Raw genomic sequence first — 27,925 nt, 5'->3', positions numbered from 1 at the left:
CCAGATTAAGGGCATCTCTAAGCTGGTCAAACTTTGCCTTCCTAAAGTTCAGTGTTTTTGTGACTCCTTGACAAGTCCCCCTAGTGAAAGACAGGTGAAACTGTACAATATTGTGGTCGCTATTTCCTAGATGCCCGACCACCTGCAGATTCGTTATTCTGTCAGGTCTATTAGATAGTATTAGGTCTAAAAGTGCTGCTCCTCTGGTTGGATTCTGCCCCAATTGTGAAAGATAATTTTTCTTGGTTATTAGCAGAAACCTGTTGCCTTTATGGGTTTCACAGGTTTCTGTTACCCAGTTAATATCCGGGTAGTTAAAGTCCCCCATAACCAGGACCTCATTATGGGTTGCAGCTTCATCTATCTGCTTTAGAAGTAGACTTTCCATGATTTCTGTTATATTTGGGGGTTTGTAACAGACCCCAATGAGAATTTTGTTACCATTTTTCCCTCCATGAATTTCGACCCATATGGACTCGACATCCTCATTCCCTTCGCTAATATCCTCCCTTAAAGTGGACTTTAGACAAGACTTTACATAGAGACAAACCCCTCCTCCTCTCCGATTTTTACGATCCTTTCTAAACAGACTGTAACCCTGTAAGTTAACTGCCCAGTCATAGCTTTCATCTAACCATGTCTCGGTTATTCCCACTATGTCAAAGTTACCTGTAGATATTTCTGCTTCTAGTTCTTCCATCTTGTTTGTCAGGCTTCTGGCATTTGCGAGCATGCAGTTTAGAGGATTTTGTTTTGTTCCAATCTCCTCGCTGTGGATTGTTTTAGAAATGTTCTTACCTCCCTTCTGAGTATGTTTTCCTGGGTCTTCTTTGTTCGAGTCTAATGTTTTTCTTCCCGTCCCCTCTTCTTCTAGTTTAACGCCCTCCTGATGAGTGTAGCGAGTCTTCTGGCGAATGTGTGTTTCCCAGGTTTGTTGAGGTGTAGTCCGTCTCTGGCAAGGAGTCCATCATACAAGTAATTCACACCGTGGTCCAGGAATCCGAATCCTTGTTGTCTGCACCATCGTCTTAGCCAGTTGTTCGCATCAAGGATCCTGTTCCATCTCCTGGTGCCATGCCCGTCTACTGGAAGGATAGAAGAAAAAACTACCTGTGCATCCAGTTCCTTTACTTTCTTCCCCAACTCTTCAAAGTCCTTGCAGATTGTCGGTAGGTCCTTCCTTGCGGTGTCATTGGTGCCAACATGTATCAGAAGAAATGGGTGGACGTCCTTGGAGCTGAAGAGCTTTGGTATCCTATCAGTCACATCCTTGATCATCGCAACTGGAAGGCAGCATACTTCTCTTGCGGTTATGTCCGGTCTGCAGATGGCTGCTTCTGTGCCTCTCAGTAGTGAGTCTCCCACCACCACCACTCTTCGTTGCTTCTTGGCTGTACTTTTTGCTGTCACTTGTTGCTGCGTACCCTTTTCTTTTTTGCTTGCTGGTAGTGCTTCATCCTTAGGTGTGCCATCTTCAACCTCTACAAAGATTTGATATCGGTTCTTCAGTTGTGTGGTTGGTGATTTCTCCATGGTCTTCTTGCTTCTTTTGGTCACATGCTTCCACTCATCTGCTTTTGGAGGTTCTCTGACACTTTTTTCACCTTCTGTGACCAGTAGAGATGCTTCTGTTCTGTCTAGGAAGTCTTCATTCTCTTTGATGAGTTTCAAAGTTGCTATTCTTTCTTCCAGACCCCGCACCTTTTCTTCTAAAAGGGCCACTAGTCTACACTTCTGACAGGTGAAATTGGATTCTTCTTCTGGTCGATCTGCGAACATGTAGCACATGCTGCAGCTCACCATGTAGGTTGTCACATCTGCCATGTTGCTCCCAGATCCTGCTGACTTGCTGTGTGCTTTCCTTCTTGTGTATCTACTCAGCCAAGCTTTCTTGCAATAATGTCCTACAGGCAAAAATTTGCGCGCCTTACGGCGCGCGGTTTGGTGATGCTTTCCAAGCAGCTGGTCCCGGCTGTACCCAACGATCTTCTTGCTGAGGGAGACTCTTCGCTTTTCCCAGAAGGAACCTGGAATATGCAAATTATCCTCCTCAAGCTTGAATCCCTGGTTTGGTGATGCTTTCCAAGCAGCTGGTCCCGGCTGTACCCAACGATCTTCTTGCTGAGGGAGACTCTTCGCTTTTCCCAGAAGGAACCTGGAATATGCAAATTATCCTCCTCAAGCTTGAATCCCTGGTTTGGTGATGCTTTCCAAGCAGCTGGTCCCGGCTGTACCCAACGATCTTCTTGCTGAGGGAGACTCTTCGCTTTTCCCAGAAGGCACCTGGAATATGCAAATTATCCTCCTTTTTGGGTATACAAATACCAATGCAAAAATACTGACTGAAGTACAGCTGGGTGAGAATGCATGAATAGGGCAACACGCTGAAAGACCAAAGACATCAACGCAACTATTTTAGCCATATATAAATAAATTTAAAAAAAAAAAAAAAAAAAAGAGAGAAAAACAAATGGTCGAGTAAGTTACATACAATTCGCAGTTGCATGTGACTGCCAACGGATCCTATGGCTAGTGAGTGGCATGTGAACAGAGAAAAATCCAACACAATCTGACAGCACAGAAAACCTTTAGATGCGATGTCGCAAGCGACACCAATTTCAGTTTTGCTGTGTAGCCCTGGCCTAAAATGTCAGCTGCTTATTACCATTCTCTAAGGCCTCCATCACATGTCCATGTTTCCACTACATGTGGTATCCTTTTTTCCCACGGATGCCACATGTACCCATTATAACCTATGGTGCTAGTCACTTCTGTGTTTTTACGCGGTTCGTGTGTCCGTACAAAGAACAAACAGATATGTACTCTTTCCAGTAGCACAGATGACAAGGGCCAATGCAAGTCTACGGGTCCATGAAAAATGGGGAAAGACAAGCAAAGAGATGATGTTCTGGTCCAAATATATGAACAAAAATGAAGGTTATTATGTAAACAAATACACAATAGGTGTATAGGGAAGGGGGTGGCACATCACAAAAAGTGCTGTAAAAAAAACCAAAAACACGGGGGCGCACATACATGGCCATAGCTGCATATAACAAGTAGTGTATAACATGTCTGACCTGATTAAACAGTATACATTACAGGCAAGAATAATGAGGTCATGATTCAGAATAATGAAATAGTAAAGTCCATGGGAAGCAGTAAATACGTATATAGTTGTATGTAGACAGCCACCATATCCAAACAAACGTGAATAGAAACACTATACTTATGTACAGGAGCATCAGGGATTCCAGGGAAGTGCGCACCCGCCCCAAAGCGAGTTTCGGTCCTGCCTCCGTCAGGGGGTGGTCCATGAAAAAGACATGCGGCACACTGAAGTGTGCAGTCCGTGTTAGACATTGCAAAGTATAGGAAAAGATTTGTAATTTAATTATTTAACCATACAAAAAAAAAATTCTCATTTAACAAAATTTACAAACTTTTTTTTTTTTTTGGGGGGGGGGGGGGTGATGGGGTAGGACGAAATCATGTTTGAAGTGAGGGAGTATTATCATACAAAATAACCGTGTGCACTACTGGAAAGGATGGTGCTAAGGTTAGGTTCCCACACCTTCATAGACTATAAACAAAAAGAACCTAGCACTCAACTTGATGCTTTAGAGTGAGATTTTATTGTAGTGGTACACAAACGTTTCGGTCCTACACATGGACCTTCGTCAGTAACTACATGTGAAAAACAACCAAATGTGAAAAACCATAACAAACGGATAAATAATAATACAACAAAAGTATATACATAGATGTTGAAAAGAGAATACAGCATCAATATAGAATACTGGTCAAAAGCAACTTAGGATGATACGTTGAGGATAAGTCACAAGTATCTAATCTGAAACGTTCCACTGTCCACAGAAAGAAAGGGACCCCCCAGACCGAATAGTGAGGGGTGTGGTACATACCGTACTAGGAAGTAGAGAAAAGACCATAGGGTCCAGAGGCACAAAGACACAGCGTCTGTAAGTGTATGAAAAAAACCCCTTTTATGTAAGAGAGACACCTATTATCCAATAGATAGGTGATGTGGGGGGATATATACCATCGATCGTACCTTAACTGTGAGCCAGATAGGAGCGGTACTGCGGGTTTAACAATAAGAGGTTACATACCGATATAGGTGCAGCAGAGTGAGACCGGCGCTAGTGCGGTGAAGTACCTGTGGAGACCGTGATTGATGGCGCAGGCAGACGCGGATTCCACCGCTGGTCTACCGGAACTGGGTAATACCGCCGTTTTATAAAAGGTGGGCGGGGCTAGAAATGTCAGAGAGCCTGTCAGTGGCCGTGTTAACAGACCGGAAGTGACGTCGCGCGGGGATTGCCGCAATGTGCAACTACGTGCAGGGCTGTAATATCTGATGGGCGGAAGTGACGTCACGTTGTCATGGTGACACAGCAATACTATACCACATGTAGGAAAAACACCGGTGCACAGCGCTAGGGACAAGGTATGATAGAGAACCGAAAAACATTAATGTAGAACCGCTAGGCAGATGACAGGAACAATAGAGCTAGAGTTGAGGTGCCCAAATGGAGATTCTTTAGAAGGTGAACGAACTCCTTGGTGGTGGTGCTCCTATTTTCTATCATTTTGCCATGTGATATGATAAGGAGTGAATAATGGACTGGGTCCAGTGTGACATACGAGTAGAGGAAAGAATCTCAGTACAGGCGACTCTAATGGTAAAAGAGAAAAAAGAGTTAGCTGACAAAATATGCACACTACAATAGTAACATAAGCACTAGGAAAACTGGATTCCGTAATGACGGAATCCAGTTTTCCTAGTGCTTATGTTACTATTGTAGTGTGCATATTTTATTGTCAGCTAACTCTTTTTTCTCTTTTACCATTAGAGTCGCCTGTACTGAGATTCTTTCCTCTACTCGTATGTCACACTGGACCCAGTCCATTATTCACTCCTTATCATATCACATGGCAAAATGATAGAAAATAGGAGCACCACCACCAAGGAGTTCGTTCACCTTCTAAAGAATCTCCATTTGGGCACCTCAACTCTAGCTCTATTGTTCCTGTCATCTGCCTAGCGGTTCTACATTAATGTTTTTCGGTTCTCTATCATACCTTGTCCCTAGCGCTGTGCACCGGTGTTTTTCCTACATGTGGTATAGTATTGCTGTGTCACCATGACAACGTGACGTCACTTCCGCCCATCAGATATTACAGCCCTGCACGTAGTTGCACATTGCGGCAATCCCCGCGCGACGTCACTTCCGGTCTGTTAACACGGCCACTGACAGGCTCTCTGACATTTCTAGCCCCGCCCACCTTTTATAAAACGGCGGTATTACCCAGTTCCGGTAGACCAGCGGTGGAATCCGCGTCTGCCTGCGCCATCAATCACGGTCTCCACAGGTACTTCACCGCACTAGCGCCGGTCTCACTCTGCTGCACCTATATCGGTATGTAACCTCTTATTGTTAAACCCGCAGTACCGCTCCTATCTGGCTCACAGTTAAGGTACGATCGATGGTATATATCCCCCCACATCACCTATCTATTGGATAATAGGTGTCTCTCTTACATAAAAGGGTTTTTTTTCATACACTTACAGACGCTGTGTCTTTGTGCCTCTGGACCCTATGGTCTTTTCTCTACTTCCTAGTATGGTATGTACCACACCCCTCACTATTCGGTCTGGGGGGTCCCTTTCTTTCTGTGGACAGTGGAACGTTTCAGATTAGATACTTGTGACTTATCCTCAACGTATCATCCTAAGTTGCTTTTGACCAGTATTCTATATTGATGCTGTATTCTCTTTTCAACATCTATGTATATACTTTTGTTGTATTATTATTTATCCGTTTGTTATGGTTTTTCACATTTGGTTGTTTTTCACATGTAGTTACTGACGAAGGTCCATGTGTAGGACCGAAACGTTTGTTGAGTACGTTTGTGTACCACTACAATAAAATCTCACTCTAAAGCATCAAGTTGAGTGCTAGGTTCTTTTTGTTTGAAGTGAGGGAGTGGCCTGTGTGACAAAAAAAAAACCAACAGTGACACCATTTTCAATGCTACGCCCCTCAAGGAGCTCAAAACCACGTTCAAGAAGTTTATTAAGCATTCAAGAGCTACACAGGAATTAATGCAATGTAGAAGGAAAGAATGAAAAATTTACTTTCACACAAAAATGTTTTAGCCTCAAATTTTGCATTTTCACACCCATAACAGGAGAAAAATGACCATCCAATTTCTTGTGCAATTCCCCCCCACCACCACTTACCCCCGAGTACATCGATATGCCACACGTAGCATAAAACTACTGTTTGGATGCAGACCAAGACTTGGGAGGGAAGGACCGCCATTTGACTTTTTAGAGTGCAAAATTGGCTGGAATAGATAGATGTCGTGTTTCCAGAGCCCTGATGCAGGGGGTTTCCACTGTTTAGGCACAAGTTACCTGATTTTGGAAGCTTAAAGAGAACCTGTCAGCAGGATTTAGCTTTATAAACTAAAGGCAACGCCATGATGGCTGTGGTAATGATTAATCTGATACCTGATGTGAAGGGATCCGCTCAGTGGCTGATGAACTCTCACCTTGTGCAGATTCCATAAAGTAACTTCTCCTGTCTTTCGGGGAGGGAAGTGGGGGCAGGGTCTTCTTCTGGTTCTCGACCCCACACCCACCAGCCTCCTCTGCTTTTTGTGCAGGTCATAAAAAACAAACATTTTATATCTTTTTTTATTTCTCTGCTGACCGAGCGGTATGGCGTTTATTTTGCTAACCAGATAACATTTTTAGAGAAGCAGTTTTTATTTACATTCATCTTTTTGATCGTGCTCTATTCCACTTTTTGTTCGGTTGTTTTGTCAAAAAGTATAATTTTTTGCCACATGACAGTTTTATAGATTGCTTCTGGAATGACCCAATATCAAATACATGTTTTTTTTGTTTTGTTTTTTTACACTTAGTCCCTCTACCGGACTTTAACTTTTATTAGTCAGATCGCTGGTATAATAAGCACTGTAATGCATTATACCTGTCCATCAGTGAGACACAATATCAGAACGCCTATTAGACCATGGTCTAACAGGCACGCTGTAGCTGGCTTGCGCTGCCATGGCAATGATCGGCAGCCTGTGATGACTTTGTGGGCCTGCCGATTGAGTGGGAGAGGGAGTCCCCTCCCTCTCCCAGCCCCCTAAATGCTGCAGTCACTATTGATCGCAGCATTAAGGGGGTTAGACAGCCTGGGGCAGTACTTTGGGTTGTGACAATCAGGGCTCAGTTATCACTTAAGCTGAGCTTCTGGTGGTGATCGTGTGGGGCACAATTGCCATGACGTTCCCATATGTCAAAGGTCAGGAAACCCTTCCCGACCTTGCCTTATAGGTATGTCAAAGGTTGTGAAGGGCTTAAAGGGCGTATCTCAGAACAAACTGACAAAAGTATGTGGACTAGTAAAAGGAGAGAAAAAAAATATTACATAAAAAATAAGTACAGAACCCCTTTACAGTTCTAATCGCTCTTTCAGTTATGCAGATACTAAAGTTTAATCAGATACAATAATTAGGGTGCACCCACTGGTGATTGACAGTTCGGCCTTGCCTGTAGTAATCACCGTTACCAGAGAAAGCGCAGATAAGCCAGCGCTGTCACTCACCAGTGAAGGAGATGGAGCAAGAAAAACCCAAGGGTGGAACGATGTACTGAGCATCTTAGCCACACCAAGGGTGAATCGGGCACCAAAATTAGTTTGCTTATACGTCAGTTTCTGCTAAATGGAGGCGCAATTTACATCAAAGGCTGTGATTTTCACAGGTGCCATGGACAGGCATACTTTATACTATTGATTTGGGATGGCAGAGTCCCTTTAAAACAGACTTGTCCGGAGAGAGGACAAAAAATAAATAAATAATCCAGCCCAAAACACTATAGTATTATGTGTGGCAAAGGAGTTGAATGATTTGTGGAAAGATTTTTAGAAAAATTAAAATGTCAATATCATATACTAAACTAATGTGTATGCTGACAAAAAAGCAAGAGGATTTATGAGGACAAATGGGAGGGCGTAAAGGCAAGAGTTGTGCAACTGGAAATTACAGGACACAATGACATACATAAAATAAAGAGCACAATGACAACAGAGTGGAAGGAGGTAAAAGGAGAAGTAAAAATGCTTGGGACATCTCACTGATCACTAGATTTTAGGGGTTTAGACTGATACAGTGCTCTTTGTGCTGCAGAAAACCAGCAGCATATAACACCCGCAGGGTTCACATGTTCTGGCACAGAAGTGTATCATGTCCGGGCAATGGACATCATGCAGTTTACACAGTAAGAAGGCGAGTGGGAGCCGCCCTGGGACATTGTCTACTTCTAAACTGCACTAATAAGACGCACAAGTAAATTATAGAAACTGCAGCGCATGTGTCAAAGATTGTAATGCCACCTAGTAGGGTCTGGTGACGATCGATCGATCGATCGACAGACACACACAGTACAGACCAAAAGTTTGGACTCACCTTCTCATTTAAAGATTTTTCTGTATTTTCATGACTATGAAAATTGTACATTCACACTGAAGGCATCAAAACTATGAATTAACACATGTGGAATTATATACTTAACAAAGAAGTATGAAACAACTGATTATATGTCTTATATTCTAGGTTCTTCAAAGTAGCCACCTTTTGCTTTGACGACTGCTTTGCACACTCTTGATGAGCTTTAAGAGGTAGTCACCGGGAATGGTTTTCACTTCACAGGTGTGCCCTGTCAGGTTTAATAAGTGGGATTTCTTGCCTTATAAATGGGGTTGGGACCATCAGTTGTGTTGTGCAGAAGTCTGGTGGATACACAGCTGATAGTCCTACTGAATAAACTGTTAGAATTTGTATTATGGCAAGAAAAAAGCAGCTAAGTAAAGAAAAACGAGTGGCCATCATTACTTTAAGAAATGAAGGTCAGTCAGTACGAAAAATTGGGCAAACTTTGAAAGTGTCCCCAAGTGCAGTGGCAAAAACCATCAAGCGCTACAAAGAAACTGGCTCACATGAGGACCACCCCAGGGAAGGAAGACCAAGAGTCACCTCTGCTTCTGAGGATAAGTTTATCCGAGTCACCAGCCTCAGAAATAGCAGGTTAACAGCAGCTCAGATTAGAGACCAGGTCAATGCCACACAGAGTTCTGGCAGCAGACATCTCTACCTTTTATCAGGTTGTCAGAATCTGAGATAATGCAGGTACTTCATTCTCTGTCCCAGTAACAATGCATAAGCAATACCATTAATGCCCCCTCCTAACAAATGTCAGTGGGCCCGGAGCGCCCCCTTAAAGTATTAATGTCACGTTTCACCACCCCATACCCCCCAAAAAAGGAAGTTTTTACTCACCAAATGCAAGAGACTGAGTGCACTTTTTCCTTTTGCACATGCAGCGCAGAGCAGGGGCATTACTGTGTCACTGATACAGGACATGGATGTTTTGTAGGCAGTCGGCATACAACTGCCTGCAGCATGGAGAGTGGCGAGGCAGACAACCTATGGCACACTGCTCCACCACAGGATCCCTCAGTTCACTCACACAGTATTTTATATCAGTATTTATAAGCCAAAACCAGGAGTGGGTCATAAATCCAGAAGTGGTGACGTGTTTCTATTATACTTTTCCTCTGGTTGGAAGCCAAAACCAGGAATGGAACAAATACTGAAATAAAGTCACTGCTGTCTGAATGAGTCCTTAGCCAAAACCAGGAGTGGGTGATGAACCCAGATGTGGTGACGTGTTTCTACTATACTTTTCTTTCGATTGTTCCTTTCCTGGTTTTGGCTTACAGATACTGTACATGTCCTTAGGGTCATGTTTATATGGATACAGTTCAAGGTGGTGCCCACCAGGTGATCCGGTACACCCAGCCAAAAAGTCTGGGGCTTTTCCACTGCCCCAGATCTCTGGCACTAGATACACTATAACTACTTTTTCCCCCCCTCTTGAAATTTCACACCCCTAAGAATTTTGGCAACAACCCATATGTACCTCGCTCCCTATGCTACCTAGCTGCACACACACACACACACACATACTACACAGTAATACAATAGACACCTGGTAATTCCCCCATTGCTCTGGTGGTCACCTCTGGCCTCTGTGCACTTTTGCTGCAGCGATGAAGTCACATACACATTAACAGCCCCTCCACAGGTCAGCGCCCGGGCAGCCGTCACGTTATGTACTTGACATCTCTGCAGCAAAGCAAACAAACCCCGATTGGCTGATATATATATATATTTTTATATAATAAACAATTTACATCCTGGACAATCCCTTTAAAGGGAACCTGTCACCCCCAAAATCGAAGATAAGTTAAGCCCACCGGCATCAGGGGCTTATCTGCAGCATTCTGTAATGCTGTAGATAAGCCCCGATGTATCCTGAAAGATGAGAAAAACAGGTTAGATTATACTCACCCAGGGGCGGTCCAGTCTGATGGGCGTCACGGTCCGGCGCCTCCCATCTTCATCAGATGACATCCTCTTCTTGTCTTCAGGCTGCGGCGTACTTTATGTGCCCTGTTGAGGACAGAGCAAAGCACTGCAGTGCGCAGGGCCTCTCTGACTTTTCCCGGCGCCTGCGCACTGCAGTACTTTTCTCTGCCCTCAACAGGGAAGATAAAGTATGCCTACACCGGAGCCGCAACAGGAAGCAAAGAAGAAGACGTCATCGTAAGAAGATGGGAGGCCCTGGACTGGACCGCGACGCCCATTGGATCGGACCGCAGCGGGACCGCCCCTGGGGGAGTATAATCTAATCTCTTTCTCATCTTTCAGGTTACATTGGGGGCTTATCTACAGCATTACAGAATGCATTACAGAATGCTGTAGATAAGCCCCTGATGCCAGCGGGCTTAGCTCAACTTCGATTTTGGGGGCGACATGTTCCCTTTAAACAGATCAATACAGGGAAGATCAGTGATCGCAACGGTAAGGCCAGGTTCATGTTGCGTTGCAGGCGTCCGTTAGACGGACTATATTACACTGCGGCATAACGCAGTCCGTTAACGCCATTAATACCTATGTCGGACGCATCGCTAGCTCACGCCCATTGCTAGTGATGTGCCATCACTGCTAGCGCGACGACATATTGGCACTTGTGTTAACAGCAGCCCGTTAATGCATGTGTTGAACGGCTGCTGTTAACCCGGCCTAAGACGACATCTCGGAGCAGACGTGGACCACAAACCCCCTACGGCGAGTGGTGCTCAGGGGCTGCACAGCTCGTGGGTCACACATGTAACAGACACGTACAGGGGGTACACATTAGTGGACATCAGGGGTACACATTAGCTTTGTTCAGCTAGATCAAGTTTTTGGTTTCATCCAATAAAATTTATATGAAAATTACTATTAATGTAAAATGACAGACAATAAATGGGAGAAACCTCCACAATGTGACACTATAGGCTGCAACCTGTGCCAGAGACCAAACCACAGCTTCCATGTGTGTATATGGCTGTGTGCAGTATGCAGCGTGTGAAGCACATAGAGCCATAGATGTAGTTAGAGGGAGGGCTCAGGGCACACAGCTTTCCCACCTGACAGTGAGGGCACCAGAACATACACCTTTCTGCACAGAGCAGACGTAAGCTGGCAGTGCTGCAGGTATGGGGGGCTGCAGGTAGGGGGCGGCACCGCGGCCGTGCTCCCTGCACACAGGACACGGACATACTCACTCAGTCAGACACTCAGCTCCTGTCCTGACTAAGCCTGAGACATACACACAGCACTTCCGGGATCCGGCCCCGCCCCCTGCCGGCTACACACAGAACTGCGCGCATTGTGGCCCCGCCCCCTGCCGGCTACACACAGAAATGCGCGCCATTGTGGCCCCGCCCCCGCTGGCTCGCGGATGTGGCCCCGTCTGCGGTCACGGATGTAGCGTTTGTCCCGCCTTTATAATGGACGTAAATCGCTGATAGTGCGGGGTGTGGAGGGCGGAACGTGCTGTCCCCGCCGTCACCTCAGCACAGGCTGTGCAGGACAGACCGGCGCGGCAGGATTTACTTACAAAACCAGTTTCTCCCCTTGTTGGCTCTAGTCTCTGTTCATGACAGGAGCGCGCATTTATCTGCGACGTGAGCAGGCGAGGGGCGGATTTATCAAACCTGTTTAACCCCATATATACGGGGATAGTTTTCGATTTTATCATTTCTTCTTTTTCCAAGAGTCTGAAGTTTTTCTTCAGTCTACACAGATGTATGAGGCTTGTTTTTTTTTTCTGGGAGACATTGTCATTTCAGAATGAGACCATTTATTTTATTCATATAGTGCCAGTATATCATTGGGAAACGTGGAGGAAATCCGCACACACAGGGAGACCATGCTCCTTGCACGTGTCCTTGGTAGGGATTGAATCCAGGCCCTTTGCAAGGCTACAATGCTAACCTGAGTCACCTTTCTGCTCCATATATAGTTCAGTGCTAACCACTGAGCCAGTGTGCCAACATTTATATACTCCAAAGCTAACCACTGAGCCACCCTTGCCTTATATATAGTTCAGTGCTAACCACTGAACCACCGTGCTGCCCTATAGTTTAATGCTAATCACTGAGCCACCCATTCTGACCTATATATATGTTGAGTGCTAACCACTGAGCCACTGTGCCACCCAATATACAGCTCTGGCAAAAATTAAGAGACCACTGCAAACTTTTCAGTTTGATTTTTCTCTTTATAGGTATATTTTTGAGTAAAATTAAATTGTTCTTTTATTCTATAAGCTACTGACAACATGTCTCCGAATTTCCATGCAATAAATTTTGTATTTTCTGAAAATGAGAAATGGTCAAAATAGCAAAAAAAATGCATTGCTTTCAGACCCCAAATAATGCAAAAAAAAAAAACAAGTTCATAATCATTCAGAAACAACAATACTAATCTTTTAACTCAGGAAGAGTTCAGAAATAAATAATTTTTGGAATAATCATGATTTTTGATCACAGCTTTCATGCATCTTGGCAGCTTTCCTCCAGTCTTTCACACTGCTTTTGGGTGACCTTGTGCCACTGCTGGTACAAAAATGTAAGCAGATCTTCTTTGTTTGATGGCTTGTGACTATCCATCATCCTCTTGATTACATTCCAGCGGTTTTCAATGGGGTTCAGGTCTGGAGATTGGACTGGCCATGACAGGGATTTGATGTGGTGGTCCTTCATCCACACCTTGATTGACCTAGCTGTGTGGCATGGCGCATTGTCCTGCTGGAAAAACTAGTCCTCAGAGATGAGGAACATTGCCTGAGCAGAAGGAATCAACTGTTTTTCCAGGATAACCTTGTATGCGGCTTGATTCATACGTCCTTCGCAAAGATTAACCTGCCCAATTCCAGCCTTGCTGAAGCATCCCCAGATCATCACCGATCATCCAGCAAATTTCACAGCGGGTGCAAGACACTGTGGCTTGTACGCTCTCCAGGTCTCTGTGTAACCATTAGACGACCAGGTGATGGGCAAAGCTGAAAATTAGACTCATCAGAGAAGATTACGTTACTCCAGTCCTCTATGGTCCAATCCTTATGGTCTTTGGCACACTTCAGCCTGGCTCTCCTTTGCTTCTCATTCTCATTGATGAAAGGCTTTTTTCTAGCTTTACATGACTTGAGTCCTGCCTCTAGGAGCCTGTTACGAACTGTTCTTGCCGTGCACTTCACCCCAGCTGCCATTTACCATTCCTTTTATAGGTCACTTGATGTCATCCTGCGGTTGCTGAGTGACATTCGAATAAGATGACGATCATCCCGGTCAGTGGAGAGCCATTTTCGCCCTCTGACAGTATGTAGCTTCGTTGTCCCTAATGTCTGCTGCTTGACCTTGTTGTAATGGACTACCGTCTTAGAAATTTTAAGGATGGGAGTAACATGACGCTCACTGTGTCCCTCTGCTAGTAAAGCCAGAATTGAGCCCTTCTTTTCCTCACTCAAGACTTTTCAACTCCTTTGGCATGGTTAAAAGTTATTTTTTCATTCCTATTACTTTTGGGATATTACTAGCACTTGTTTTTCCATCCAGCTTGTCCTATTGCAAGAGGATTGTGAACACCACAGCAGTGTTTTTTTATACTTTCCTTTGTCAAATAAGATTTGGTTCAGGTGATCACCTAATGAGAAGCACATTAAGTAGAATGAGGTGTACTCTGGTTGGAATTCAACTGACACTGGATTGGAATGGCTGTCAGACATGTAGAGAAGCTGATTTTTATAAAACTGTGCAGTGGTCTCTTAATTTTTGCCAGAGCTGTATAGTTGAATGCTAATCACTGAGCCACCATTCTGCCCTATATATATATATGTATATAGTTCAATGCTAACCACTGAGCCACCGTGTTGCCCTATACATAGTTCAGTGCTGCCCTGTATATAGTCCAATGCTAACCACTGAGCCAACGTGACACCCTATATATAGTTAAATTCTAACCACTGAGCCACCATGCTATCCTATATATAGTTCAATGCTGACCACTGAGTCACTGTGCTGCCCTATTTATAGTTCAATGCTAACCACTAAACCACCGGGCTTCTTTATATATAGTTCAATATTAACAACTTAGGCTACTTTCACACTAGCGTTTTTCGGCGGACGTTGCAATGCATCGTTTAGGAGAAAAAACGCATCCTGCAAAGTTGTCTGCAGGATGCGTTTTTTCCCCATAGACTCACATTACCGACGCATTTCGACATATTGCCACACGTCGCAACCGTCGTGCGACGGTTGTGTCGTGTTTTGGCGGACCGCCGGCACAAAAAAATGTTACATGTAACTTTTTTGTGCGTCTAGTCCGCCATATTCGACCGCGCATGCGCGGCCGAAACTCCGCCCCCTCCTCCCCGGACCTTACAATGGGGCAGCGGAAGCATCGTAAGACTGCTTCCGCTGCCCCCGTTGTGCATTTCTTTCACAGCATGCGTCGGTTCGTCGGCCCGACGCTAGTGTGAAAGCAGCCTTAGGCTACTTTCACACTTGCGTTTTCTGCTGTACGTTGTTGTGCAGCAAAATGACGTATCGACGGACGTCACGAAAATAGCGAAAAACGTGTGTGACGGATCCAATGTAATGACGGATGCGTCGTCCACAACTTGAATGGAGAAATTTCTAGGAATGAATGTCCGGGGACGAGAGAGAGAAAGGAGAGAGAGAGACTTTTTCCCAGATTTGAAAATCCTTCCGGCATGCTCAGAGGGGAAAAACGTGATACGTCGCTGGATTCCTGTGTGTGACGGTCAGCGACGGATCCTGCGTCCATAGGCTTCCATTATAGCCGACGACGGGCAGCGCAGGATGCGTCGCTGACCGATTTTCCGACGTGCAGAAAAAATGTTCCTATGAACGTTTTCTCCGCACGACGGACCGCTATTTTCCGACGGATCCAGTGCACAACGGATGAAACGGATGGCCATCCGTCACAATCCGTCGCTAATACAAGTCAATGGGAAAATGCAGGATCCTGCATTCTCAAAAAACGACGGATTGTGACGGAAGCTGAAAAACGCAAGTGTGAAAGTAGCCTAAGGCTACTTTCACACTAGTCCGTTGGTATGAGCCGTCGCAAACCGTCGGCCCGACGTACCGACGGACAGTGTGTTAATGTAGCACAACGTGGGCAGCGGATGCAGTTTTTCAACGCATCCGCTGCCCCATTGTAATGTCTGGGGAGGAGGGGGCAGAGTTCCGGTCGCGCATGCGCGGTCGGAAATGGCGGACACGACGCACAAAAAAAGTTACATGTAACTTTTTCTGTGCCGACGGTCCGCCAAAACACGATGCATCCATCGCACGACGGATGCGATGTGTGGCCATACGTCGCAATGCGTCGCTAATGCAAGCCTATGGGAAAAAAACGCATCCTGCGGGCAACTTGCAGGATGCGTTTTTTCTCCAAAATGACGCATTGCGACGTACAGCAAGCGACGCTAGTGTGAAAGTAGCCTTAGTTGCCATGATGCCCTATTTATAATACATTGCACCGCACCACTCTCACACACGCAGGCAGACAGACAGCACCACTCACCTCTCCGCACGTTAGCCGCTGCACATCCTGGTAGCATCTTCGTCGCCGGCAGCTTTCTCTCTGAAACAGCCGCGCGTTGCATGATGATGATGATGTCATCCAGCTGCTGGTGTGTCAGACAGGAAGCGCTGGGCAGGAAGCAGGACGGCATCGGATCCTTGCAGTTCCGCTCTGCTGCCATTGCCTGCCGATTGCCCTCAGTGTTAGCCGCCCTGCAGCGGCCTACCTCCGGGGCCCCGATGCAGCCGATCCAGCTTTACATGCGAGCAGTGTTAGCCTCAGCCTGCGGCTAACGCTGCCCGCTATTAAAGTGAAATGAATATTCATTCCTCTCCACGCCCATGGGGGCATGGGGAAGCGTGAATATTCATTTCTCTTTAGCAACGGGGACAGGCTCCTGTCTCCAGCTGCTGCTCCACTGGCACCAGGCGGGCCCCCCTGACTCACGGGCCTCATAGCAGCTGGGTGTACCGCTATTAGACCGGCGTCACACTAGCGAGTTTTACGGACGTATGAGCGCAGAAAATACGTCCGTAAATTACGCATAACACACGGCCCAATGATTCTCTATGGCCCAGCTCCTATCAGCCGTATTTTACGGATCCGTATTATACGGTCTTCTACGGCCGTAGAAAATCGTAGCATGCTGCATTTGTCACCGTATTGCGCAAAAAAAAATCGCCAATGAAAGTCTATGGGGGCGAGAAAAATACGGATTACACACGGACCAGCAGTGTGACTTGCGAGAAATACGCAGCGGTGTTCTATAGAAAAGCCGGTAATTCAATTGCCGGCTTTTTCTTTCTCCTTCCCAAACCCGACATGATATGAGACATGGTTTACATACAGTAAACCATCTCATATCCCTTTTTTTTTTTGCATATTCCACACTACTAATGTTAGTAGTGTGTATGTGCAAAATTTGGGCGCTGTAGCTGGTAAAATAAAGGGTTAAATGGCAGAAAAAATTGGCGTGGGCTCCCGCGCAATTTTCTCCGCCAGAGTGGTAAAGCCAGTGACTGAGGGCAGATATTAATAGCCTAGAGAGGGTCCATGGTTATTGCCCCCCCCTGGCTACAAACATCTGCCCCCAGCCACCCCAGAAAAGGCACATCTGGAAGATGCACCTATTCTGGCACTTGGCCACTCTCTTCCCACTCCCGTGTAGCGGTGGGATATGGGGTAATAAAGGGTTAATGTCACATTGCTATTGTAAGGTGACATTAAGCCAGATTAATAATGGAGAGGCGTCAATTATGTCACCTATCCATCATTAATCAAATAGTATGAAATGGTTAAGAAAACACAAACACATTATTACAAAGTATTTTAATGAAATAAAGACACATGTTGTAATACTTTATTAGACTCTTAATCCACCTGAAGACCCTTGTCACCTGAAACAAAGTTAAAAAAAACAAACAACAATATTCCATACCTTCCGTCGTTCTGTGCCACGTTGTAAATCCATCTGAAAGAGTTAACTAAATTTACAAGCAGAAGCCTGTTAATGCAGCCGCCCCTGCCTGCAAAAACCCGGGGAATGAATGGAAAGCAGGGTGACCTGTAGTTACCTTGAGTTGCGGTGATGCGCCCTCTGCTGGATGTCCTCATGAACTGGAGCCTGGGAAAAGTACCCACGCTCGAGTTCATATGAGGACATCCAGCAGAGGGCACATCACCGCAACTCAAAGTAACTACTGGTCACCCTGCTTTCCATTCATTCCCCGGGTTTTTACAGGCAGGGGCAGCTGCATTAGGCTACTTTCACACTAGCGTTGGACGACGCATGACGAATTGCGTCGTTGCGACGTACCGACGCTAGCAGTGAATGCGCCGCACAACGGGGGCAGCGGATGCTGTTTTTCAATGCATCCGCTGCCCCATTGTGAGGTGCGGGGAGGCGGGGGCGGAGTTCCGGCCGCGCATGCGCGGTCGGAAAAGACAGGAAGACCGCACCAAAAAACGTTACAAGCAACGTTTTTTGGTGGCGACGGTCCAACGCAACACGACGCAACCGTCGCACGACGGTTATGACGTGTGGCAATGCGTCGCTAATGCAAGTCAATGGAGAAAAAACGCATCCTGCAAGCACTTTTGCAGGATGCGTTTTTTCTACAAAACGACGCATAGCGACGTGCAGTGCACGACGCTAGTGTGAAAGTAGCCTTAACAGGCTTCTGCTTGTAAAATTAGTTAACCCTTTCAGATGGATTTACAACGTGGGACAGAACGACGGAAGGTATGGAATATTGTTGTTTGTTTTTTTTAACTTTGTTTCAGGTGACAAGGGTCTTCAGGTGGATTAAGAGTCTAATAAAATATTACAACAACATGTGTCTTTATTTCATTAAAATACTTTGTAATAATGTGTTTGTGTTTTCTTAACCATTTCATACTATTGTATTAATAATGGATAGGTGTCATAATTGACACCTCTCCATTATTAATCTGGCTTAATGTCACCTTACAATAGCAAGGTGACATTAACCCTTTATTACCCCATATCCCACCGCTACACGGGAGTGGGAAGAGAGGGGCCAAGTGCCAGAATAGGCGCATCTTCCAGATGTGCCTTTTCTGGGGTGGCTGGGGGCAGATGTTTTTAGCCACGGGGGGGCCAATAACCATGGACCCTCTCCTGGCTATTAATATCTGCCCTCAGTCACTGGCTTTACCGCTCTGGCGGAGAAAATTGCGCGGGAGCCCACGCCAATTTTTTCCGCCATTTAACCCTTTATTTCAGCAGCTACAGCGCTGAAATTTTGCACATACACACTACTAACATTAGTAGTGTGGAATATGCAAAAAAAAGGGGGATACTGATGATTTTGGCATACAACTCCTGATAACCCAAAAAACCTGTCTCAATAAATTAGCATATCAAGAAAAGGTTCTCTAAATGACCTATTACCCTAATCTTCTGAATCAACTAATTAACTCTAAACACATGCAAAAGATACCTGAGGCTTTTAAAAACTCCCTGCCTGGTTCATTACTCAAAACCCCCATCATGGGTAAGACTAGCGACCTGACAGATGTCAAGAAGGCCATCATTGACACCCTCAAGCAAGAGGGTAAGACCCAGAAAGAAATTTCTCAACAAATAGGCTGTTCCCAGAGTGCTGTATCAAGGCACCTCAATGGTAAGTCTGTTGGAAGGAAACAATGTGGCAGAAAACGCTGTACAACGAGAAGAGGTGACCGGACCCTGAGGAAGATTGTGGAGAAGTACCGATTCCAGACCTTGGGGAACCTGAGGAAGCAGTGGACTGAGTCTGGTGTGGAAACATCCAGAGCCACCGTGCACAGGCCACTTTTGAACCATAAACAGCGGCAGAAGCGCCTGACCTGGGCTACAGAGAAGCAGCACTGGACTGTTGCTAAGTGGTCCCAAGTACTTTTTTCTGATGAAAGCAAATTTTGCATGTCATTCGGAAATCAAGGTGCCAGAGTCTGGAGGAAGACTGGGGAGAAGGAAATGCCAAAATGCCTGAAGTCCAGTGTCAAGTACCCACAGTCAGTGATGGTGTGGGGTGCCATGTCAGCTGCTGGTGTTGGTCCACTGTGTTTCATCAAGGGCAGGGTCAATGCAGCTAGCTATCAGGAGATTTTGGAGCACTTCATGCTTCCATCGGCTGAAATGCTTCATGGAGATGAAGATTTCATTTTTCAGCACGACCTGGCACCTGCTCACAGTGCCAAAACCACTGGTAAATGGTTTACTGACCATGGTATTACTGTGCTCAATTGGCCTGCCAACTCTCCTGACCTGAACCCCATAGAGAATCTGTGGGATATTGTGAAGAGAAAGTTGAGAGACGCAAGACCCAACACTCTGGATGAGCTTAAGGCCGCTATTGAAGCATCCTGGGCCTCCATAACATCTCAGCAGTGTCACAGGCTGATTGCCTCCATGCCACGCCGCATTGAAGCAGTCATTTCTGCCAAAGGATTCCCGACCAAGTATTGAGTGCATAACTGAACATTATTATTTGATGTTTTTTTTGTTTGGTATTAAAAAACACTTTTATTTGATTGGTCGGGTGAAATATGCTAATTTATTGAGACAGGTTTTTTGGGTTATCAGGAGTTGTATACCAAAATCATCAGTATTAAAACAATAAAAGACCTGACAAATTTCAGTTGGTGGATAATGAATCTATAATATATGAAAGTTTAATTGTAATCATTACATTATGGTAAATAATGACATTTAACACTATATGCTAATTTTTTGAGAAGGACCTGTATATATGTGTGTCTCAATGATATATATATATATATATATATATATATATATATATATATACTGTATATATGTTTTAACGAACATTTGAGCACATAAATCCATTAGATGTCGGCTTTGCAAGACTGCGAGAAAATATCGCAGTACGGATGCCATATGGATTACATACGGAGGATGCCATGCGCAAAATACGCTGACACACCCTGCCTACGGATGACATACGGATCACTATTTTTGGAACATTTCTGCGTATTACGGCCGTAAAATACGGACCGTATTTTCATACGCTGAGTGTGACGCCAGCCTAAGCGACATCCACTGGTTGGGGGCCCCTGGAGCAGCGGGGGCCCTAGGCAGCTGCCGGCCCTGTATGCCAGCAGATGTAAGTGCCTGGAACCACCGGATAATCCTCCTGTTCCCTTGTGGGCAAGTCCGACCCTGGTCATGATGACCCCTGGGTCATCAAGCTACAGAAAGTCTCTGAGACCATGCTCGCAGCATGGTGTCAGAAGCTTTCAATTTAGGTATAATGCACTGCAATGCTAGTGCATTCCAATGCATTATACCTTCATTCAAAGTAAAAAAAGGGAAAGTCCATAAAGGGACTAGGTAAAAAAAAAAAACATTTAAAAAAAAAATGTAAAAAAAAAAATACAAAATAATAATTATAGTAATAATAAAAACAATCCACTAATAAATACACATTTTTATGTAAAAAATTAAATTAAAAAAGTATACGTTTGTTATCGCCGTGTCCGGAACAATCCGATCTATAAAAGTGTCACACTAGTTAACCCCTTCAGTGAGCAACATAAAAAAAATCCACAAAAAAGTAGCAACTCTTCAGAGGTTCTCCCAGCAGGTCATGGCACCCGCAAACCATAATAGTAAAATTTGCACTACAATATGGCGTTCCTTCTCTTTTGAGCTTTGCAATGTGCCTCAAAAGTAGTTTTCACCCACACATGGGCTATTGGCACACTCAGGAGGAATTGCCCAAAAATTTGGGGGTCCATTTTCTCCTGTTACCCTTCAGAAAATTAAAAACATTGGGACTAAAAGAAAAATTTTGTGGGAAAAATGTGTGTGTTTTTTTAATTTTCTTTGCTCTGTTATAAACTTCTGTAAAGCACCTGGTGGTTCAAGATGCTCATCACGCATCTAGATAAGTTCCTTGCGGGGTCTAGTTTCCAAAATGGTATCACTTGTGGGGGTTTCCACTGTTTAGGCACATCAGAGGCCCTCCAAAAGTGACATGGCATCCGCTCCGAGTCCAGCCAATTTTGTGTTCAAAAAGTCAAACCTTTCTCCTTTCCTTCCAGGTCCTGTTGTGCGCCCAAACAGTGGTCTTCCTCCACACATGGGGTATTGGCGAACTCAGGAGAAATTACACAACTTTTCGGGTCCATTTTCTCCTGCTACCTTCGTTAAAATAAAATATTTGGTGCTAAAAAATGATTTTTGAGGAAAAAATTGTGATTTTTAATTTTCACGGCTCTACGTTATAAACTTCTGTGAAACACCTGGGTGTTCAAGATGCTCATCATACATCTAAATACATTACTTGAGAGGTCTAGTTTCCAAAATGGGGTCACTTGTGGGGGTTTTCTACTGTTTAGGAACATCAGGGGCTCTCCAAATGCGACATGGCGTTCGATCTCAATTCCAGCCAATTTTGCTTTGAAAAAGTCAAACAGCGCACCTTCCCTTCCAAGCTCTGCCATGCGCCCAAACAATGATTTACCCCAACATGTGGGGTATCAGCCTACTCAGGACACATTGCACAACAACTTTTGGGGTCCAATTTCTTCTGTTACCCTTTGGAAAATAAAAAATTGGGGATAAAAAGATCATTTTTGTGGAAAAAATATGATTTTTTATTTTCACGGCTCTACGTTATTAACTTCTGTGAAGCACTTATGGGCTCAAAGTGCTCACCACACATCTAGATAAGTTCCTTTGGGGGTCTAGCTTCCAAAATGGGGTCACTTATGGGGGTTTCCACTGTTTAGGCATATGAGGGGCTCTCCAAACGTAACATGGCATCCGCTCTTGATTCCAGCCAATTTTACGTTCAAAACCTCAAATGGTGCTCCTTCCCTTCTGAGTCCTGCTCTGCACCTAAAGAGTGGTCTTTCTCCACACATGGTATAACAGTGTAATCAGGAGAAATTGTATAACAAATATTGTGGTTCATTTTCTCCTTATAACCTTGACAAAATGAAAAAAATTGTGTGCGAAGTAAAAATTTTGTGAAAAAAACTTAAATGTTCATTTTTTCCTTCCACATTTCTTCAATTCTTGTGAAGCACCTGAAGGGTTAATAAACTTTTTGAATGTGGTTTTGAACACCTTGAGGGGTGCAGTTTTTAGAATGGTGTCACTTTTGGGTATTTTCTGTTATGTAGGCCCTCAAAGTGATTTCAAATATGAGGTTATCCCTAAAAAAATAGTTTTGTAAATTTTGTTGGAGAAATGAGAAATCGCTGGTCAAATGTTAACCCTTATAACTTTCTAACAAAAAAAATTATGTTTCAAAAAGTGTGATAATGTAAGTGATAATGTAAGGCTATGTGCACACGTCAGGATTTCTAGCAGAAATTTTCCTGACAAAAACCGGACATTTCTGCCAGAAATCCGCATGCGGTTTTTTTGCGTTTTTTCATGCGTTTTTGACGCGTTTTTTGTGCGTTTTTTCCAAATGCATAGAAGTGCGGGAAAAACGCTGAAAATCCGCAAAATTAATGAACATGCTGCTTTTTTTTACCGCGATGCGGTTTTTTTCGCGGAAAAAAACACACCATGTGCACAAAACATGCAGAATGCATTCTAAATGATAGGATGCATAATGTATGCGTTTTTAATGAGTTTTTATAGCGTTTTTATCGCGAAAAAAACACATTTTGTGCGACATAACACTGATTTAGGGGCATACAAATTAAAAGTTTTAAAAATGTGACATTTTCAACATTTTTGCAAAATTTAAATTTTTTCACAAATAAACACAAGAAATTTTGAAGAAATGTTACCGCTATCATAAAGTACAATATGTCATGCAAAAACAGTCTCAGAATCAGTGGGATCTGTTGAAGCGTTCCAGAGTTATAACCACATAAAGTGACACTGGTCAGATTTCAGAATTAAGGCCTGATCATTAACCTACAAAGTGGCTTGGTCCTTAAGGGGTTAAAGTCCAGCTGTGAATGAAATCAACATTACAGTGACCATACACAGATAGCATAAGTATGGGATACAAAAATGTGATGATAAGTTCCAGGTTACATAAAAATAATAATAAAAAACCCACCAAAATCAGAGCTTTAAAAATAAAAAAATGGTTTGTAAAAACCAGATCCACACAAAAATGACACAAAACATTAATATTTCAAATTCTGTACAGTGAACGCCATGAATAAAAAAATATGAAAAACTATGCCATAATCCACCATGGATCCAACATTCAGAGGATAAAAGATTACTTTCTATAGTGAACTGATGGGTCAAACAGACGGGTGTCTTTCCCTGAAGAATTGGGGACAGGGGAGATGCTCAGTTAATTTTCCTTTTTTGCTGCCTAGTCTTTTCTTCACTTTTTTATCTTTTTTTCTTCCATTCACTCTTTTCTTTATGCTGTTCTTTTCATTTTATTATTGTTTGGAGACTTCCTATGCTCTAATTTATGGAAGAAGAGCGGGATGTAGGAGGTATTCTTATTAAATAAGCAATTGTTGGGTCTCAGAGTTGTTGGTCTCACCCTATAATAAGTTACAGTTAAATCCTTATATTTAAGTCAACATAAAGTCACACTTCAGGACCAAGGATTTATTTTGCTCCTGTTATATTACTTCCATCATGATGATCTGATACACTTTTTCTTTTTTTGTTCGCACTCATTGTCATCTAATTTGTTATTGTTTACTAGATGGTGGCCCGATTCTAACGCATCGGGTATTCTAGAATATGTATGTAGTTTATGAAGTTTTCAGAATGCAATTTATATACAGGATTCGGCCGGCCGGGCATGACCAATTAGCGAAGCGTGGTTCAAATTCCGTGCCAATTCGCGGCCGGACTGCGCCTGTCGCTGATTGTTCGAGGCCGGACGTGACCAATCAGCGAAGCCGGGGCCTGCTCCAGGTTTTTGAGGGCCCCGGGCAAAAGAGTCTCACCCACATAGCATATAGCACAGCCACGTAGCATTAAACAGCCACGTAGCATATAACACAGCCCACGTAGCATATAACATAGCCACGTAGTATATAGCACAGCCACGTAGTATATAGCACAGCCCACGTAGTATATAGCACAGCCACGTAGTATATAACACAGCCCACGTAGTATACAGCACAGCCCACGCAGTATATAGCACAGCCCACACAGTATATAGCACAGCCCACGCAGTGTATAACACAGCCCACATAGTATATAACACAGCACACGCAGTGTTTAACACAGCCCAAATAGTAGATAGCACAGCCCACGCAGTATATAACAGCCCACGTAGTATATAGCACAGCCCACATAGTATATTACAGCCCACATAGTATATAACACAGGCCACGTAGTATATAACACAGCCCACGTAGTATATAGCACAGCCATGTAGTATATTGACCAGCCACGTATATTGCACAGCTAAGTAGTATATAGCACAGCCCACGTAATATATAACACAGCCACGTAGTATTTAGCACAGCCCACGTGGTATATAACACAACCACGTACTATATTGCCCAGCCACATACACTGTGTTCCAAATTATTATGCAAATAATATTTCCTCATATTTTCTCTAAATTACCTATCTGAATTGCAGACATTGTTATTTTCCAGTCATCTACTATTCTAGTATAATTGCAATGTTTTGGAACAAACTGCCTATGAAAACAGTATCTTATTAAAAAAAAAAATAAACACTCAAAATGCATGTTCCAAATTATTATGCACAGCAGAGTTTTCAACCTTTTTTATTTTATTTTGAACAAAAAAATTGTCAATTGTGAAGCTATAAGCATTATCAGCTTATTACAAAATGAAATCAAACAGTTTTCAAGTGAAAACTTTATTCTAGGTGATGTTATATTTGCACATAGGACCCGTTGTTTGAATGAAGCTTCTGAACTCTCTCATGCATTGAATTTGTCAGTTTTTGGATGGTTTCTGCTTCAATTGTTTTGCATGTGGACAGAATACCCTTCCAGAGCTGATGCTTAGATGTGAACTGCCTCCCGCCATCATAGACACTCCTTTTGATGATGCTCCAGAGGTTCTCAATGGGGTTGAGGTCAGGGGAAGATGGTGGCCACACCATAAGTTTGTCCTCTTTTATGCCCATAGCAGCCAGAGATGCAGATGTGTTTTTTGCAGCATGAGACGGTGCATTATCATGCATGAAAATGATCTTGCTGCGGAAAGCACGGTTCTTCCTCTTGAACCATGGCAGGAAGTGTTTTTAGAAACTCCACATAGATTATGGAGTTCATCTTTACCCCTTCAGGGATCATAAAGGGGCCGACAATCTCTCTCCCCATGATTCCAGCCCAAAACATTACTCCACCTCCTCCTTTTTGGCGCCTTAGCCGTGTTTTCATGGGGTGTCCATCAACCAGCCATCCTCCACTCCATCCATCTGGACCATCGAGCGTTGCACGGCACTCATCGGTGAACAAAACAGTTTGGAAGTCAGTCTTCATGTATCGTTTGGCCCACTGGAGCTGTTTCTGCTTGTGTGCAGTGGATAGAGGTGGTCGACAGTATGGCTTACGCACAGCTGCAAACCTCTGAAGGACCCTGCATCTTGTTGTTCTGGGGACGTTGGAGGCACCAGCAGCTTCACAAACTTGTCTGCTGCTATGACAAGGCATTTTTGCAGCTGCTCTTTTAACTTTACGCAATTGCCTGTTGGAAAGAGTCCTCAATTTTTCCTTATCAGCACGCACACGTGTGTGCTGGGAATCAGCTACATACTTCTTGATTGTGCGATGATCACGATGAAGTGTCTTGGCAATGTTGATTGTAGTCATGCCTTGACCTAAATACTCCACAATTTGTTGCTTCTCAGCAGCCGACACATCCTTTTTCTTTCCCGTTTTGGCCAAAAATGTAGGCTGCTTAATAATGTGGAACAGCCTTATTAAGTAGTCTTGCCTTTATTTGGGCACACCTGCCAAACTAATTTGCACAGGTATCTGCAATTGCTTTCAGTGATATAAAGAGCCCTGACACACATCACCATCAATGAGTTTAAATGACAAACAAAAAAATTCTAACCTTATCACTCCTAAACTCTTTGTGCATAATAATTTGGAACACAGTGTATATAGCACAGAGACATAATACAGGTCCTTCTCAAAAAATTAGCATATAGTGTTAAATTTCATTATTTACCATAATGTAATGATTACAATTAAACTTTCATATATTATAGATTCATTATCCACCAACTGAAATTTGTCAGGTCTTTTATTGTTTTAATACTGATGATTTTGGCATACAACTCCTGATAACCCAAAAAACCTGTCTCAATAAATTAGCATATTTCACCCGACCAATCAAATAAAAGTGTTTTTTAATACCAAACAAAAAAACCATCAAATAATAATGTTCAGTTATGCACTCAATACTTGGTCGGGAATCCTTTGGCAGAAATGACTGCTTCAATGGGGCGTGGCATGGAGGCAATCAGCCCGTGACACTGCTGAGATGTTATGGAGGCCCAGGATGCTTCAATAGCGGCCTTAAGCTCATCCAGAGTGTTGGGTCTTGCGTCTCTCAACTTTCTCTTCACAATATCCCACAGATTCTCTATGGGGTTCAGGTCAGGAGAGTTGGCAGGCCAATTGAGCACAGTAATACCATGGTCAGTAAACCATTTACCAGTGGTTTTGGCACTGTGAGCAGGTGCCAGGTCGTGCTGAAAAATGAAATCTTCATCTCCATAAAGCATTTCAGCCGATGGAAGCATGAAGTGCTCCAAAATCTCCTGATAGCTAGCTGCATTGACCCTGCCCTTGATGAAACACAGTGGACCAACACCAGCAGCTGACATGGCACCCCACACCATCACTGACTGTGGGTACTTGACACTGGACTTCAGGCATTTTGGCATTTCCTTCTCCCCAGTCTTCCTCCAGACTCTGGCACCTTGATTTCCGAATGACATGCAAAATTTGCTTTCATCAGAAAAAAGTACTTGGGACCACTTAGCAACAGTCCAGTGCTGCTTCTCTGTAGCCCAGGTCAGGCGCTTCTGCCGCTGTTTATGGTTCAAAAGTGGCTTTACCTGGGGAATGCGGCACCTGTAGCCCATTTCCTGCACACGCCTGTGCACGGTGGCTCTGTATGTTTCCACACCAGACTCAGTCCACTGCTTCCTCAGGTTCCCCAAGGTCTGGAATCGGTCCTTCTCCACAATCTTCCTCAGGGTCCGGTCACCTCTTCTCGTTGTACAGCGTTTTCTGCCACATTGTTTCCTTCCAACAGACTTACCATTGAGGTGCCTTGATACAGCACTCTGGGAACAGCCTATTTGTTGAGAAATTTCTTTCTGGGTCTTACCCTCTTGCTTGAGGGTGTCAATGATGGCCTTCTTGACATCTGTCAGGTCGCTAGTCTTACCCATGATGGGGGTTTT

General features: G+C 44.0%; 1 protein-coding gene and 1 long non-coding RNA gene across 4 annotated transcripts in view; one reads left to right on the top strand and one right to left on the bottom strand.

Annotated features, from left to right (window-relative positions):
* SLC35A3 (solute carrier family 35 member A3) overlaps positions 1-12,205 on the bottom strand; it is a 102,356-nt gene extending 90,151 nt beyond the window's left edge. Inside the window, exon 1 of one of the 3 annotated variants that reach the window (XM_077277445.1) lies at positions 12,050-12,205. In XM_077277445.1, coding sequence (XP_077133560.1) covers positions 12,050-12,190 — 141 coding nt within the window. In that variant the 5' untranslated portion in view covers positions 12,191-12,205. Of the gene's footprint in view, positions 1-9,378; positions 9,756-11,714; positions 11,784-12,049 lie in introns of those variants that run through there. The other 2 variants (XM_077277448.1, XM_077277446.1) reach the window with 2 other exon arrangements.
* Positions 1-27,925, top strand: part of LOC143788078 (uncharacterized) — a 71,594-nt gene that overhangs the window by 23,713 nt on the left and 19,956 nt on the right. Inside the window, exon 2 of the long non-coding RNA XR_013218548.1 lies at positions 8,656-8,751. This is a non-coding gene — a long non-coding RNA (uncharacterized LOC143788078). The remainder of the gene's footprint in view (positions 1-8,655; positions 8,752-27,925) is intronic.

The sequence above is a fragment of the Ranitomeya variabilis genome, chromosome 8 (assembly GCF_051348905.1).
Source record: "Ranitomeya variabilis isolate aRanVar5 chromosome 8, aRanVar5.hap1, whole genome shotgun sequence".
Lineage (NCBI taxonomy): Eukaryota > Metazoa > Chordata > Amphibia > Anura > Dendrobatidae > Ranitomeya > Ranitomeya variabilis.
This window is presented reverse-complemented; position numbering and strand designations above follow the sequence as displayed.